The 15,000-nt window shown below is 45.4% G+C and overlaps 1 protein-coding gene across 15 annotated transcripts in view; it reads left to right on the top strand.

Moving 5' to 3' along the window:
• The window catches only part of eya1 (EYA transcriptional coactivator and phosphatase 1), a 152,913-nt gene extending 148,402 nt beyond the window's left edge, over nt 1-4,511 (top strand). For all 15 annotated transcript variants that reach the window (XM_052498894.1, XM_052498923.1, XM_052498931.1 and 12 more), the window contains one exon: nt 3,877-4,511. In XM_052498894.1, coding sequence (XP_052354854.1) covers nt 3,877-3,957 — 81 coding nt within the window. In that variant the 3' untranslated portion in view covers nt 3,958-4,511. The remainder of the gene's footprint in view (nt 1-3,876) is intronic.
• Nucleotides 4,512-15,000: the final 10,489 nt, after the last annotated feature.

Consider the following 15,000-nt stretch of genomic DNA (forward strand, 5'->3'; position numbering starts at 1 on the left):
CCTGTATATAGCCTCCACATTGACTCTGTACCGTAATACCCTCTATATAGAATCCACATTGACTCTGTACCGTAACACCCTGTATATAGTCTCCACATTGACTCTGTACCGTAATACCCTGTATATAGCCTCCACATTGACTCTGTACCGTAATACCCTGTATATAGCCTCCACATTGACTCTGTACCTTAATACCCTGTATATAGTCTCCACATTGACTCTGTACCGTAAGAGCCTGTATATAGTCTCCACATTGACTCTGTACCGTAATACCCTGTATATAGCCTCCACATTGACTCTGTACCGTAATACCCTGTATATAGCCTCCACATTGACTCTGTACCGTAATACCCTGTATATAGTCTCCACATTGACTCTGTACCGTAATACCCTGTATATAGCCTCCACATTGACTCTGTACCGTAATACCCTGTATATAGCCTCCACATTGACTCTGTACCGTAATACCCTGTATTTAGCCTCCACATTGACTCTGTACCGGTACCTCCTGTATATAGCCTCCACATTGACTCTATACCGGTACTCCCTGTATATTTCCTCCACATTGACTCTGTACCGGTACCCCCCTGTATATAGTCTCCACATTGACTCTGTACCGGTACCCCCTGTATATAGCCTCCACATTGACACTGTACCGTAATACCCTGTATATAACCTCCACATTGACTCTGTACCGGTACCCCCTGTATATAGCCTCCACATTGACTCTGTACCGGTACCCCCTGTATATAGCCTCCACATTGACTCTGTACGGGTACCCCCTGTATATAGCCTCCACATTGACCCTGTACCAGTACCCCATTGCCTCCACATTGACTCTGTACCGTAATACCCTGTATATAGTCTCCACATTGGCTCTGTACCGGTACCCCCTGTATATAGCCTCCACGTTGACTCTGTGCCGTAATACCCTGTATATAGTCTCCACATTGACTCTGTACCGGTAGCCCCTGTATATAGCCTCCACATTGACTCTGTACTGGTACCTCCTGTATATAGCCTCCACATTGACTCTATACTGCTACTCCCTGTATATTTCCTCCACTTTGACCCTGTACCAGTACCCCATTGCCTCCACATTGACTCTGTACCGTAACACCCTGTATATAGCCTCCACATTGACTCTGTACCAGTTCCCCCTGTATATAGCCTCCACATTGACGCTGTACCGTAATACCCTGTATATAACCTCCACATTGACTCTGTACCGGTACCCCCTGTATATAGCCTCCACATTGACTCTGTACCGGTACCCCCTGTATATAGCCTCCACATTGACTCTGTACGGGTACCCCCTGTATATAGCCTCCACATTGACCCTGTACCAGTACCCCATTGCCTCCACATTGACTGTGTACCGTAATACCCTGTATATAGTCTCCACATTGGCTCTGTACCGGCACCCCCTGTATATAGCCTCCACATTGACTCTGTGCCGTAATACCCTGTATATAGTCTCCACATTGACTCTGTACCGGTAGCCCCTGTATATAGCCTCCACATTGACTCTGTACTGGTACCCCCTGTATATAGACTCCACATTGACTCTGTACCGTAACACCCTGTATATAGCCTCCACATTGACTCTGTACCGGTACCCCCCTGTATATAGCCTCCACATTGACTCTGTACCGTAATACCCTGTATATAGCCTCCACATTGACTCTGTACCGTAATACCCTGTATATAGTCTCCACATTGACTCTGTACCGGTACCCCCTGTATATAGCCTCCACATTGACTCTGTACCGTAATACCCTTCATATAGCCTCCACATTGACTCTGTACCGTAATATCCTGTATATAGTCTCCACATTGACTCTGTACCAGTACCCCATGTATATAGCCTCCACATTGACTCTGTACTGGTACCCCCTGTATATAGCCTCCACATTGACTCTGTACCGTAACACCCTGTATATAGCCTCCACATTGACTCTGTACCGTAATACCCTGTATATAGAATCCACATTGACTCTGTACCGTAATACCCTGTATATAGTCTCCACATTGACTCTGTACCGTAAGAGCCTGTATATAGTCTCCACATTGACTCTGTACCGTAATACCCTGTATATAGCCTCCACATTGACTCTGCACCGTAATACCCTGTATATAGCCTCCACATTGACTCTGTACCGTAATACCCTGTATATAGTCTCCACATTGACTCTGTACCGTAATACCCTGTATTTAGCCTCCACATTGACTCTGTACCGGTACCTCCTGTATATAGCCTCCACATTGACTCTATACCGGTACTCCCTATATATTTCCTCCACATTGACTCTGTACCGGTACCCCCTGTATATAGCCTCCACATTGACTCTGTACCGTAATACCCTGTATATAGCCTCCACATTGACTCTGTACCGTAATACCCTGTATATAGCCTCCACATTGACTCTGTACCGTAATACCCTGTATATTGTCTTCACATTGACTCTGTACCATAATACACTGTATATAGCCTCCACCTTGACTCTGTACAGGTACCCCCTGTATATAGCCTCCACATTGACTCTGTACCGTAATACCCGGTATATAGCCTCCACATTGACTCTGTACCGTAATACCCTGTATATAGCCTCCACATTGACTCTGTACCGTAATACCCTGTATATAGTCTCCACATTGACTCTGTACCGGTACCCCCTGTATATAGCCTCCACATTGACTCTGTACCGTAATACCCTTTATATAGCCTCCACATTGACTCTGTACCGTAATACCCTGTATATAGTCTCCACATTGACTCTGTACCGGTACCCCCTGTATATAGCCTCCACATTGACTCTGTACTGGTACCCCCTGTATATAGCCTCCACATTGACTCTGTACCGTAACACCCTGTATATAGCCTCCACATTGACTCTGTACCGTAATACCCTGTATATAGAATCCACATTGACTCTGTACCGTAATACCCTGTATATAGCCTCCACATTGACTCTGTACCGGTACCCCCTGTATATAGCCTCCACATTGACTCTGTACCGTAATACCCTGTATATAGTCTCCACATTGACTCTGTACCGGTACCCCCTGTATATAGCCTCCACATTGACTCTGTACCGTAATACCCTTCATATAGCCTCCACATTGACTCTGTACCAGTACCCCCTGTATATAGCCTCCACATTGACTCAACACCGTAATACCCTGTATATAGCCTCCACATTCACTCTGTACCGTAATACCCTGTATATAGCCTCCACATTGACTCTGTACCAGTACCCCCTGTATATAGCCTCCACATTGACTCAACACCGTAATACCCTGTATATAGCCTCCACATTGACTCTGTACCGTAATACCCTGTATATAGCCTCCACATTGACTCTGTACCAGTACCCCCTGTATATAGCCTCCACATTGACTCAACACCGTAATACCCTGTATATAGCCTCCACATTGACTCTGTACCGTAATACCCTGTATATAACCTCCACATTGACTCTGTACCAGTATGTATTTTTATTTTTTACTGCTGCTCTTTAATAAGTTGTTACTTTTATTATTATTTATTATTATTTATGTTTATATTATTTTATCTCTTATTCTTATCCGGATGTTTTTGGTACTGCACTGTTGTTTAGGGGCTCGTACACCTATTGTAGTCGGTGACTAATAAAATAAGATTTGCATTGGCAATCTTCAAGAAATTTCTACGCCTTTTTTTTTACACAGTAAAAGTTAACCCTACCAAAATACATGTTAAAATCACCTCTTGGTTCTAGTACACACTTTGAAAAAAAGGGTTCTTCATTTGGCACTAAATAGAGGATTTGTTTTCAAAAAAGTGTGTACCTATTCTGATGGTCCTGTTTCCTGTTTCCTCTCTCCTCTCCGCAGCACAACATGCCCTTCTGGAGAATCTCCAGCCACTCTGACCTCATGGCCCTCCACCATGCTCTGGACCTGGAGTACTTGTAGCTACCGCTTCCTACTGCTTAGACCGTGACACCTACAGCTCGGCCTACCGGCCCACTGCACCTGCCCGTAGGCTCCTACACCCTACCGGCCCAATGCACCTACCCAAAGGCCCCACAACTGCTCTACCAGATCCTACTGGCCCCCAAATGGCCCATACCGGCCCCTACTGGCTCATACTGGCTCCTACTGGCCCCTACCAACCCCTACTGGCCCCTACCAAACCACACTGGCCACTACCAACCCCTACTGGCCCCAACTGGCCCCTACTGACCCCTACTGGCCCCTAGTATTCCACATACCACAACTACTCTACCAGACCCTACACTTCCTGCTCCACCTTGCCTTGCAACCTTTCAACTTTCACCACAGCCACTCAGGTCCTCCCACCCAGAACAGACTCTCTGGGGCCCTTTGTGTCGCCTGCCCTCCCCCTTCTTTACCTGGCTGCCCTCCCCCTTCTTTACCTGGCTGCCCTCCCCCTTCTTTACCTGGCTGCCCTCCCCCTTCTTTACCTGGCTGCCGTCTTGCCCTCCCCCTTCTTTACCTGGCTGCCCTCCCCCTTTACCCTGGCTGCCCTCCCCTTCTTTACCTGGCTGCCCTCCCCTTCTTTACCTGGCTGCCCTTGCCCTCCCCCCTCTTTACCTGGCTGCCCTCCCCTTCTTTACCTGGCTGCCCTCCCCTTCTTTACCTGGCTGCCCTCCCCCTTCTTTACCTGGCTGCCCTCCCCCTTCTTTACCTGGCTGCCGTCTTGCCCTCCCCCTTCTTTACCTGGCTGCCCTCTTGCCCTCCCCCTTCTTTACCTGGCTGCCCTCTTGCCCTCCCTCCTTCCCGCCCTCCCCTCCCTGCATTCAACTGGAGAGAAAAAATGAACAGAAAGAGACTTTTTAAAAAAAAGAGAAACTGAACAATGAAACAGTCGACATCATGTTGACATACGGCCACAATTCATCTGAACCCTGTACCTGTCTTCATTATCTGTGCGTTCGTTCTGAAGGCCCACCGCCCCAAACAACCCGAGTGGGGGTGACATCCAACTCTCTCTCTCTGTCCCTCTCTCTGTCCCTCTCTCTGTCCCTCTGTCTGTCTCTCTCTCTCTCTCTCTCCATCTCTCTGTCTATCTCTGTCTCTGTCTCTCTCTCCTCTCTCTCTCTCTCTCTCTGTCCTCTCTGTCCTCTCTCTCTCTCTCTCTCTCTCTCTCTCTCTCCATCTCTCTGTCTCTCTCCCTCTCTCTGTCCCTCTCTGTCCCTCTCTCTGTCTCTCTCTCTCTCTCTCTCTCTCTCTCTCTCTCTCTCTCTCTCTCTCTCTCTCTCTCCATCTCTCTGTCTCTCTCTCTCTCTCTCTCTCTCCATCTCTGTCTCTGTCTCCATCTCTCTCTCTCTCTCTCTCTCTCTCTCGCTCCATGTCTCTTTTTCCCTCTCTCTCTCTCTCTCTCTCTCTCTCCTCTCTCACTCACTCTATCTCTCTCTCCTCCCTCTCACTCTGTCTCTCTCCCTCTCCGTGGTATATAGAGACAGAGGGGCCCATGTTGTTCTAACTCATCGTTAATCTCTTGCCCTGCCTGACTTCGGCCTGGGAATTCTGTGCTTCTTATTATTTATGAACAGAGACGTTGTGAGTGTCACTGTCACTAAAGGAAAGGACTTGTGCCTTTTTCACGTTACACAGTATTTTTCCTACCATCGACCCCCACACTACTCCCACACCAGGACGGACGAGGAAAACAGACGAATTAACGTTCATTGGAAGAAGTAAAACAAACAAAAAGGTTTTTTTTCTTCTAATAATTTAAAGAAAATTAAGAAACTTTATTTACAATGATGCTGAGACAATCGTGTACAGAGAAAGTCTTTTTTTTGTGTGTGTGTAAATTTTAAGTCACTGGACGATTCCTTAGTAATCAGTTAAAAGGCTCTTGAAAAGTGAAAAGGGCAAAAATGCTTTTTTTTTCTCCATTGAAGTCAACAAAAAAAGGCATGCTAATCGAGCACAGAAGAAGAGATTGCCTCTGATGCCTCTGAGCTCAGAGTGGTGGTGATGCTGAGTTGATTCAAAACTTGTTTTGTTCATTAAAAAAAAAAAATGTCGATATTAATGGGATTTTGTGCTAACTTCATTTGTCAAGACCAAAAGCATGGATGTCAAAGTGTCAACGAACATTTAAATATTTCAGAATTCTGTTCGGTCAACGATGTTGTTTTCTCCCCTCGTACTCGTGTCCCAACAGGCAACCTGTTCCCTCTGCAGTCCACTACCCATAGGGTTTTGGTAAAAAAAAAATAGTGCACTATAGAATAGTGCAGTATTTAGGGGACTAGGGTGTGGTTTGGGACGTACCTCCCTCTACACTCAGTATAATGATAAGCCTTGTGATTTCTGTCACATCTTAACTTGACACAAAAATCTAATCAATCAACTCTCTCTCTCTCTCCCTCTGTAGATATTTGACTGGGAATGTTGTTTCTTTAATGTTCATACATGTAGAAACATCATTCAGAACTTATTTTAGCCCTTAAGCATTTCATTTCATTAGCTTTTGCAGGTCGAACTCAAAAAAACTCCATGTATTTGAAAGCGTAATTGACATGATGATGATACCGTACGACTTGGTGCGAAGAGGTTTTGGGATTTGCCTTGGAACGTTTCCAATGTTCAAATGTTACCTTTCAGTCTGTTGCTACGACTACGATTTGAATAAATTAAGGAAAAGGTCAGCTTTCAGGAATGAAAAAAAACAAAAAAAAACAAGCTTAAATAGGTTGTAATCTTTTCTACAAGCGCTCACAAAAAAGCTATTGTACAGCGTCATTTTTTTATGAAGTAGTGTTTTTATTTTGCATTTTTAAATATAATTGTGTTCTTGTGTCCCACTTTTTTTTTTGAATTGCTGAAAATGAAATTGATTACATATACCCTTTTTGACTTTGTATGATGGATCTGTGGACTGACGGGGTGATAATCATACTCAGAGAGAAGAAGAAAACCCACTACTTCCTCTAACACAAAGGGGTTTTTAAGAACATACATATGTTATCAAATGTGAGACAGGGACTGATTCCAGGTCAGTTTCTAACCCCTCCCCCATCCCCCCTGCACATGCTCACTGTTGCTATGCTGGTGTTGTGGTGGTGACGACCTCTCATCTCTCTCTCTCTCTCTCTCTCTCTCTCTCTCTCTCTCTCTCTCTCTCTCTCTCTCTCTCTCTCTCTCTCTCTCTCTCTCTCTCTCTCTCTCTCTCTGTCTCTCTCTCTGTCTCTCTCTCTCTCTCTCTCTCTCTCTCTCTCTCTCTCTCTCTCTCTCTGTCTCTCTCTCTCTCTCTCTCTCTCTCTCTCTCTCTCTCTGTCTCTCTGTCTCTCTCTCTCTCTCTCTCTCTCTCTCTCTCTCTCTCTCTCTCTCTCTCTGTCTCTCTCTCTCTCTCTCTCTCTCTCTCTCTCTCTCTCTCTCTCTCTCTCTCTCTCTCTCTCTCTCTCTCTCTCTCTCTCTCTCTCTCTCTCTCTCTCTCTCTCTCTCTCTCTCTCTCTCTCTCTCTCTCTTTTCAAAGCAACTTCTCCCCCGTAGCTCTTTCAGGGGGACTACATATTGCTGCTAGATCAAGGTAGACAACGGAAAAAGGTTTTAGAGAAGTAATACGTTCAGCAAAAAAATTAGTTTTATTTTTTATTATATTGGCGTTGCAATTATAAATGCAAACTGGAAATCATTTACACTAAAATAACGTGGGCCTCAAGGATGAAAAAAAAAACACAAAGGTTTGTTGTGTCTGCAAAAATATGTGTACAGATGTTTTTGACATTATTATTTGATTGTGTTTAAATTAATAAAAATGGATTTGTGAACTGATAAACCACGGGTTTCCTAGTTTTCTTTTGATTGAAACGATGTCCTGATCATCTCTCTCAGACTAAACGAGGATTAATAGACCTATAGCCTTGTTAATTTGACAGATCATTGTATTTCCACATGTGGGGTTTTTAATCCGGAGGTATCTATCCAGGCTGCATCACAACCAGACGTGATTGGTGAGTCCCGTAGCCGCTGGGGCGCACAATTGGGACAGCGTCCTCCGGCTTAGGGTTTGGCCGGTGTAGGCCATCATTGTAAATAACAATTTGTTCTTAACTGACTTGCCTAGTTAACCCTCCTGTTGTGTTCGTTTCATGTTAATTAATTCTGTGTTCCCGGGCCAAAATGGCCGCCCCGTTATAGCTGGTTATAAATCCATAATAATCCATATATTATCACCTAATGTTGTGTTGGATATTTTTATCAACTTAAATTCTTGTGAAGTTTTGAACATCTATTTGCTATTTATGGCCTGTAAGGCCTCATTGACCTGAGCTCATACAACTCGTTTTTGAGTTTAAAAAGAAAAGCTAAATGCCTGGATTATTTTGACTATAACAAATACTCAGATGAAACACATTGTGTTATTTATCACAGACTACTTTATGTCAACGTTTAACAAGGACTCCTCACCAGTGTCATGATCAAAGATATGATCAAGAGCCTCCCTCACATACAGTATATCGTTTGGTCATTGTGTTGCCACAGAATGTATTGTGAGCAAGGCCTCAAATAAGCTTTATATACCAGAGCTGAGAGAACAGTTGTATATATTATAGAAACAATGTTGCGATTGTTTGTGAGAATTCCAACAGGTGTGGTTCCCATTTGGGAAAGATTCTATTGGGGAAAGGTTCCCGTGGGAGTTGCCATGGAAGCCAAGAAGGGGAGTGAGGTGTGTGTGTGTGTGTGTGTGTGTGTGTGCGTGCGTGCGTGCGTGCGTGCGTGCGTGTGTGTGTGTGTGTGTGCTCAAACACACATGCATGTGGGGGTCTGGGAGAGAAAGTGTGTCCATCTGATGAATGGGCATGTGCCTGAACTCAATTGTATACACTAATTGTAGTCTCACCCATTAATTTCTAATGACTGGGAACACCACAAGTGAACAAAAGTTTAACAAAACACCCAAAATGTTATGTAAATCATCAAAATGTATTTTGTGTGTTCAGATGCCCTGTGTGGAAAAAGTCATGGATCTTTATGACAATGAGATTAAATTAACTCTCATTTTTCAGAGAGAAAACTTGTGATTCGGTCCAATTTGAACGGAACACAACAGGAGGGTTAAACCTGCCTCCCCTCTAACCACTAGGCAGGTAGTCTAATGGTTAGCGCGTTGGACTAGTAACTGAAAGGTTGCAAGATTGAATCCCCCTGAGCTGACAAGGTAAAAATCTGTCCTTCTGCCCCTGAACAAGGCAGTTAACCAACTGTTCCTAGGCCGTGATTGAAAATAAGAATTTGTCCTTAACTGACTTGCCGAGTTGAATAAAAATGCAACCATCCACAATTAATTTATGGTACTAACATATGTACAATACCAAAACACATTTAGAATCTGTGTGTAAAGAGAATACGCAACCCTATTGGCTGTAGATATATATATATATATATATATATTCTATATCATTAAGCAATGTACCCTTTACTAAAGTACGAAACATAGATTATTGTGGTGGCCAACCTTTTGAAGATTTAAAGGATTGACTTCTCTGTTCTCAGCAATAGTTGTCTCTTCGCGTCTTCAAAGTAAACAAGCATTTTTCTGTTACTATGTAGAGTGTTTTCTCTGTTTCTACACCGGTGTTTTTAAGGTTCCACAACGAGTGAAAATGTCCGCGTTGTCCTCAAAACGTACACAATATATAAAATATACACAAGTCAGTGGGATCGTTACTTATTATACGACTCATTCTTTGACGACTTTGGTAGTCGTCTGAGCAACAATTCCTGATTTTAAACTCCAAACCAGGCAGCAACCCACCAGATATTAAATATATTTACTGTCTCCTTTGTCTTAGGAACAGAGAGAGAAATGAAACGCCAACGACACCCACTTCCTTTTTCTTTACACACTGAACTCTTGCTACGTCTTGCCTGTCTCGTCCAGACCAGACCTCGGTCGTTAACTCTGTTCACTCGGCTTGTCTGAGCAGAGGGAAAACTTATCAAAGAGAACAATGCCCATTCTGTTATTGAGGTCTGAGAGAGGAGAAACAGACAGAGCCCGGTCTCCCTCAGGAGAGTCGGTTTGTAGTCTCCACAACGGGCCGTGGTCTAAAGTAGTGTATTACAGAAGGGAATAAGGGGATTTTTCAAACAAATTACCAGTCAGTCAGATCCTCAGGCGATCCTTTTCAGCTGTTGGGGCGATCCTTCTCAGGCGATCCTTCTCAGGCGATCCTTCTCAGGCGATCCTTCTCAGCTGTTGGGCGATCCTTCTCAGCTGTTGGGCGATCCTTTTCAGCTGTTGGGCGATCCTTCTCAGCTGTTGGGCGATCCTTCTCAGGCGATCCTTTTCAGCTGTTGGGCGATCCTTCTCAGCTGTTGGGCGATCCTTCTCAGGCGATCCTTTTCAGCTGTTGGGCGATCCTTCTCAGCTGTTGGGCGATCCTTCTCAGGCGATCCTTTTCAGCTGTTGAGAAGTGAAGTAGGGAAAAGTGCATTAAAAGGACATTGTATTGGTACCTTCATGTGGATAAAGACCCTGTCGGTCCAATCTCCAGGTTACTGGTTCCCCTGGTCTCTGAGATAGAAGGATGAGGGAGAAGAGAGAAATCCTATCCCTGGCCCTTTACTTACTTTGTCCACATTCTGATTGTGCCCACATTTTTAGACGATTGAAAGACGCACTGTGATCTGATCTCATAAGTGTAAACAGACAACATCAGGTCAAGATCAGGACGAAGGACACATGTTAACGGCAGGTATAAACGTCTAGAGTCTGTTCTAGAGGGCACCACATTCTCTGTATTGTCCATTATGAGGGCCCTGCTCAAAAGTTGTGTACTACAGAGATGATAGGATTCCATCTGGGTCAGAGACCCCACCATCTGATAACACAGTAGGATTCCATCTGGGTCAGAGACCCCACCATCTGATAACACAGTAGGATTCCATCTGGGTCAGAGACCCCACCATCTGATAACACAGTACGATTCCATCTGGGTCAGAGACCCCACAGTCTGATAACACAGTAGAATTCCATCTGGGTCAGAGACCCCACCATCTGATAACACAGTACGATTCCATCTGGGTCAGAGACCCCACAGTCTGATAACACAGTAGGATTCCATCTGGGTCAGAGACCCCACCGTCTGATAACACAGTACGATTCCATCTGGGTCAAAGACCCCAACATCTGAAATCACAGTAGGATTCTATCTGGGTCAGAGACCCCACAGTCTGATAACACAGTAGGATTCCATCTGGGTCAGAGACCCCACCGTCTGATAACACAGTACGATTCCATCTGGGTCAAAGACCCCAACATCTGAAATCACAGTAGGATTCTATCTGGGTCAGAGACCCCACCGTCTGATAACACAGTAGGATTCTATCTGGGTCAGAGACCCCACCATCTGATAACACAGTAGGATTCTATCTGGGTCAGAGACCCCACCATCTGATAACACAGTAGGATTCCATCTGGGTCAGAGACCCTACCATCTGACAACACAGTAGGATTCCATCTGGGTCAGAGACCCCACCATCTGATAACACAGTAGGATTCCATCTGGGTCAGAGACCCCACCATCTGATAACACAGTACGATTCCATCTGGGTCAGAGACCCTACCATCTGATAACACAGTAGGATTCCATCTGGGTCGGAGACCCCACCATCTGACAACACAGTAGGGGTCCATCTGGGTCAGAGACCCCACCATCTGATAACACAGTAGGAGTCCATCTGGGTCAGAGACCCCACAGTCTGATAACACAGTAGGATTCCATCTGGGTCAGAGACCCCACCATCTGATAACACAAGTTACTTTGACATTATAGAGAACGTGTTGCTCTGAATAAAATTCCATTACATGCTTAATGATCCTATGTGGTTTTGGTGAAGTGGGTCGGCAGGAGAAGGGGGACGGGGGTTCTTTGCACCCCTATCCTGGCTTGTGTTACATGCTGGACTTTCTTAGTTTTGACCACCATAATAAAGTCAGCCTCGTAAATATTTTTTATGTGTTATTTTAACTAACTCAGCTGCCCGTGGCTCGAGGTAGTTTACTGTTCTAGAAGTATACTCCACGCCTCTCGCCACACCAGTCTCTTCACTAGGCTAGCTGCTGTTGTTATTGTAAATGCTTGGCCATGACCTTATAGACCCTCAAAGAGAGAGAGGAGTATGGGGGGGGACTTATTTTGCGACCTGATATAATTCTAAGATGTCTAATTTACTATTAGGGAGAGTCCACTCTATTTATTTTTATTTTTTACCTTTATTTAACTAGGCAAGTCAGTTAAGAACAAATTCTTATTTTCAATGACAGCCTAGGAACAGTGGGTTAACTTCCTGTTCAGGGGGCGGAACGACAGATTTGTATCTTGTCAGTTCGGGGGTTTGAACTTGCAACCTTCCTGTTACTAGTCCAACGCTCTTACCACTAGGCTTCCCTGCCACACTGTCTCAGTGGAACCTGTTTGAAGTCTATGGGACACTTGTTCACTGTTATCATACAATATTGTTTCATACCGAAGCCTTGCTTCGTTATGCAGGAAGAGTGGCATCACCATAGTCTTTATATCTCCATTAGCTATTTGAGACCAGCAGGACAGGCGTTGTGTGGATTTGTGGCATTGTGATTAGGCTGGTGGTGTGTTAGGTGTTTGGTCCAGACCCACGGAGGATCCTGTTTCCAGCTGATTAAAGTGGTGATAGTGTGATGTTGTTTGGTCCAGACCCACGGAGGATCCTGTTTCCAGCAGATTAAAGTGGTGATAGTGTGATGTTGTTTGGTCCAGACCCACGGAGGATCCTGTTTCCAGCTGCTTCCTGGATGGTAACAATGGTTGGTAACACCGTTGACCAGTTCTGTGTCCCAAATGGCACCCTAGTCTATGTGTGGGGTACAACTTCTGACCATGAGCCCTGTTAAAAGAAGGAAACAGCAGAGGGAGATTTGCACTGCAGTTTTACAGGAGAGTCAGTCCACATTGATTAGTCTTCAGTTTTACAGGAGAGTCAGTCCACATTGATTAGTCTTCAGTTTTACAGGAGAGTCAGTCCACATTGATTAGTCTTCAGTTTTACAGGAGAATCAGCCCACATTGATTAGTCTTCAGTTTTACAGGAGAGTCAGTCCACATTGATTAGTCTGCAGTTTTACAGGAGAATCAGCCCACATTGATTAGTATTAAAATCAACAGAAGAGGAAAATATAAATTTATTGACACACCTGTTGGTTCTGGTTAAAGTAGTGTACAGATTAGTTTGAGTTAGTTTGCCATTTGGGACAACAGCCCTAGCAGACAGCTCTGCCCTGCCAGCCTGTCCGGGACATCCCAGCAAACCACCCTCACCTCATGTCCCCATAAAACTGTATGTGAACACTAAACAACACCCCTGGTTGATTTACGGCTCTGCCCAGACAGTGATTTCATGCAGATGTAACTTCATGGGCCCTCCGACGGTGCATCACAATTGAACTAATATAGTATTACATGCACATCACACCCCCACGTCTGAACTCTGAGGACTGAGAGAGATGAAAAGAGAAAGAAAGGCAGAGCGGGAGAGAGGGACAGAGGGAAACAAGGAGAGAGAGAGAGAGAGAGAGAGAGAGAGAGAGAGAGAGAGAGAGAGAGAGAGAGAGAGGGAGAGAGGGACAGAGGGAAACAAGGAGAGAGAGAGAGAGAGAGGAGGGAGAGAGAGACAGGAGGGAGAGAGAGAGAGAGAGAGAGACATGTGGGAGAGAGAGAGGGACAGAGGGAAACAATGAGAGAGAGCGAGAGAGAGAGAGAGAGAGAGAGAGAGAGAGAGAGAGAGAGAGAGAGAGAGAGAGAGAGAGAGCGAGAGAGAGACAGGAGGGAGAGAGAGAGGGACAGAGGGAAACAATGAGAGAGAGAGAGAGAGAGAGAGAGAGAGAGAGAGAGAGAGAGAGAGAGAGAGAGAGAGAGAGAGAGAGAGAGAGAGAGAGAGAGAGACAGAGGGAAACAAGGAGAGAGAGAGGGAGAGAGAGGGATAGAGAAAGAGACAGGAGGGAGAGAGAGAGAGAGACAGGAGGGAGAGAGACAGAGAGAGAGAGAAAGACAGGAGGGAGAGGGAGAGAGACATGAGGGAGAGAGAGAGAGACAGGAGGGAGAGAGACAGAGAGAGAGAGAAAGACAGGAGGGAGAGGGAGAGAGACAGGAGGGAGAGAGACAGAGAGACAGAGGATTCTTCAAAACATGGCTTCGCACCATAAACCCTGACAGTGAAGACTTATTGCTCAACGGCAGGAACATAATAGTGAAACAACATGTCAGTCATTGGCTCTAATGATGTTGTTGTGCTTGAGGGGAAACACAGAAAAAACTCACTGGCACTCCTTATCACCACTCCTCAAGAAGAAGTGTTTTTAGGATGAATAACGCTCCTTGTTTCTAGTTTCTGATCTGTAGTTTTCTAGTTTAGGCTCTGTTCTCTGGTCCCGTTGCCTTCTAGTGTAGGCTCTGTGCTCTGGTCCCGTTGCCTTCTAGTGTAGGCTCTGTGCTCTGGTCCCGTTGCCTTCTAGTGTAGGCTCTGTGCTCTGGTCCCGTTGCTTTCTAGTTTGGGCTCTGATCTCTGACCCCGTTGCCTTCTAGTGTAGGCTCTGTGCTCTGGTCCCGTTGCTTTCTAGTTTAGGCTCTGATCTCTGACCCCGTTGCCTTCTAGTTTAGGCTCTGTGCTCTGGTCCCGTTGCTTTCTAGTTTAGGCTCTGTGCTCTGGTCCCGTTGCCTTCTAGTTTAGGCTCTGTTCTTTGGTCCCGTTGCCTTCTAGTTTAGGCTCTGTGCTCTGGTCCCGTTGCCTTCTAGTTTAGGCTCTGTTCTCTGGTCCCGTTGCCTTCTAGTTTAGGCTCTGTGCTCTGGTCCCGTTGCCTTCTAGTTTAGGCTCTGTTCTCTGGTCCCGTTGCCTTCTAGTTTAGGCTCTGTGCTCTGGTCCCGTTGCCTTCTAGTTTAGGCTCTGTTCTCTGGTCCCGTTGCCTTCTAGTTTAGGCTCTGTGTTCTGGTCCCGTTG

Source organism: Oncorhynchus keta, chromosome 4 (genome assembly GCF_023373465.1).
Source record: "Oncorhynchus keta strain PuntledgeMale-10-30-2019 chromosome 4, Oket_V2, whole genome shotgun sequence".
Lineage (NCBI taxonomy): Eukaryota > Metazoa > Chordata > Actinopteri > Salmoniformes > Salmonidae > Oncorhynchus > Oncorhynchus keta.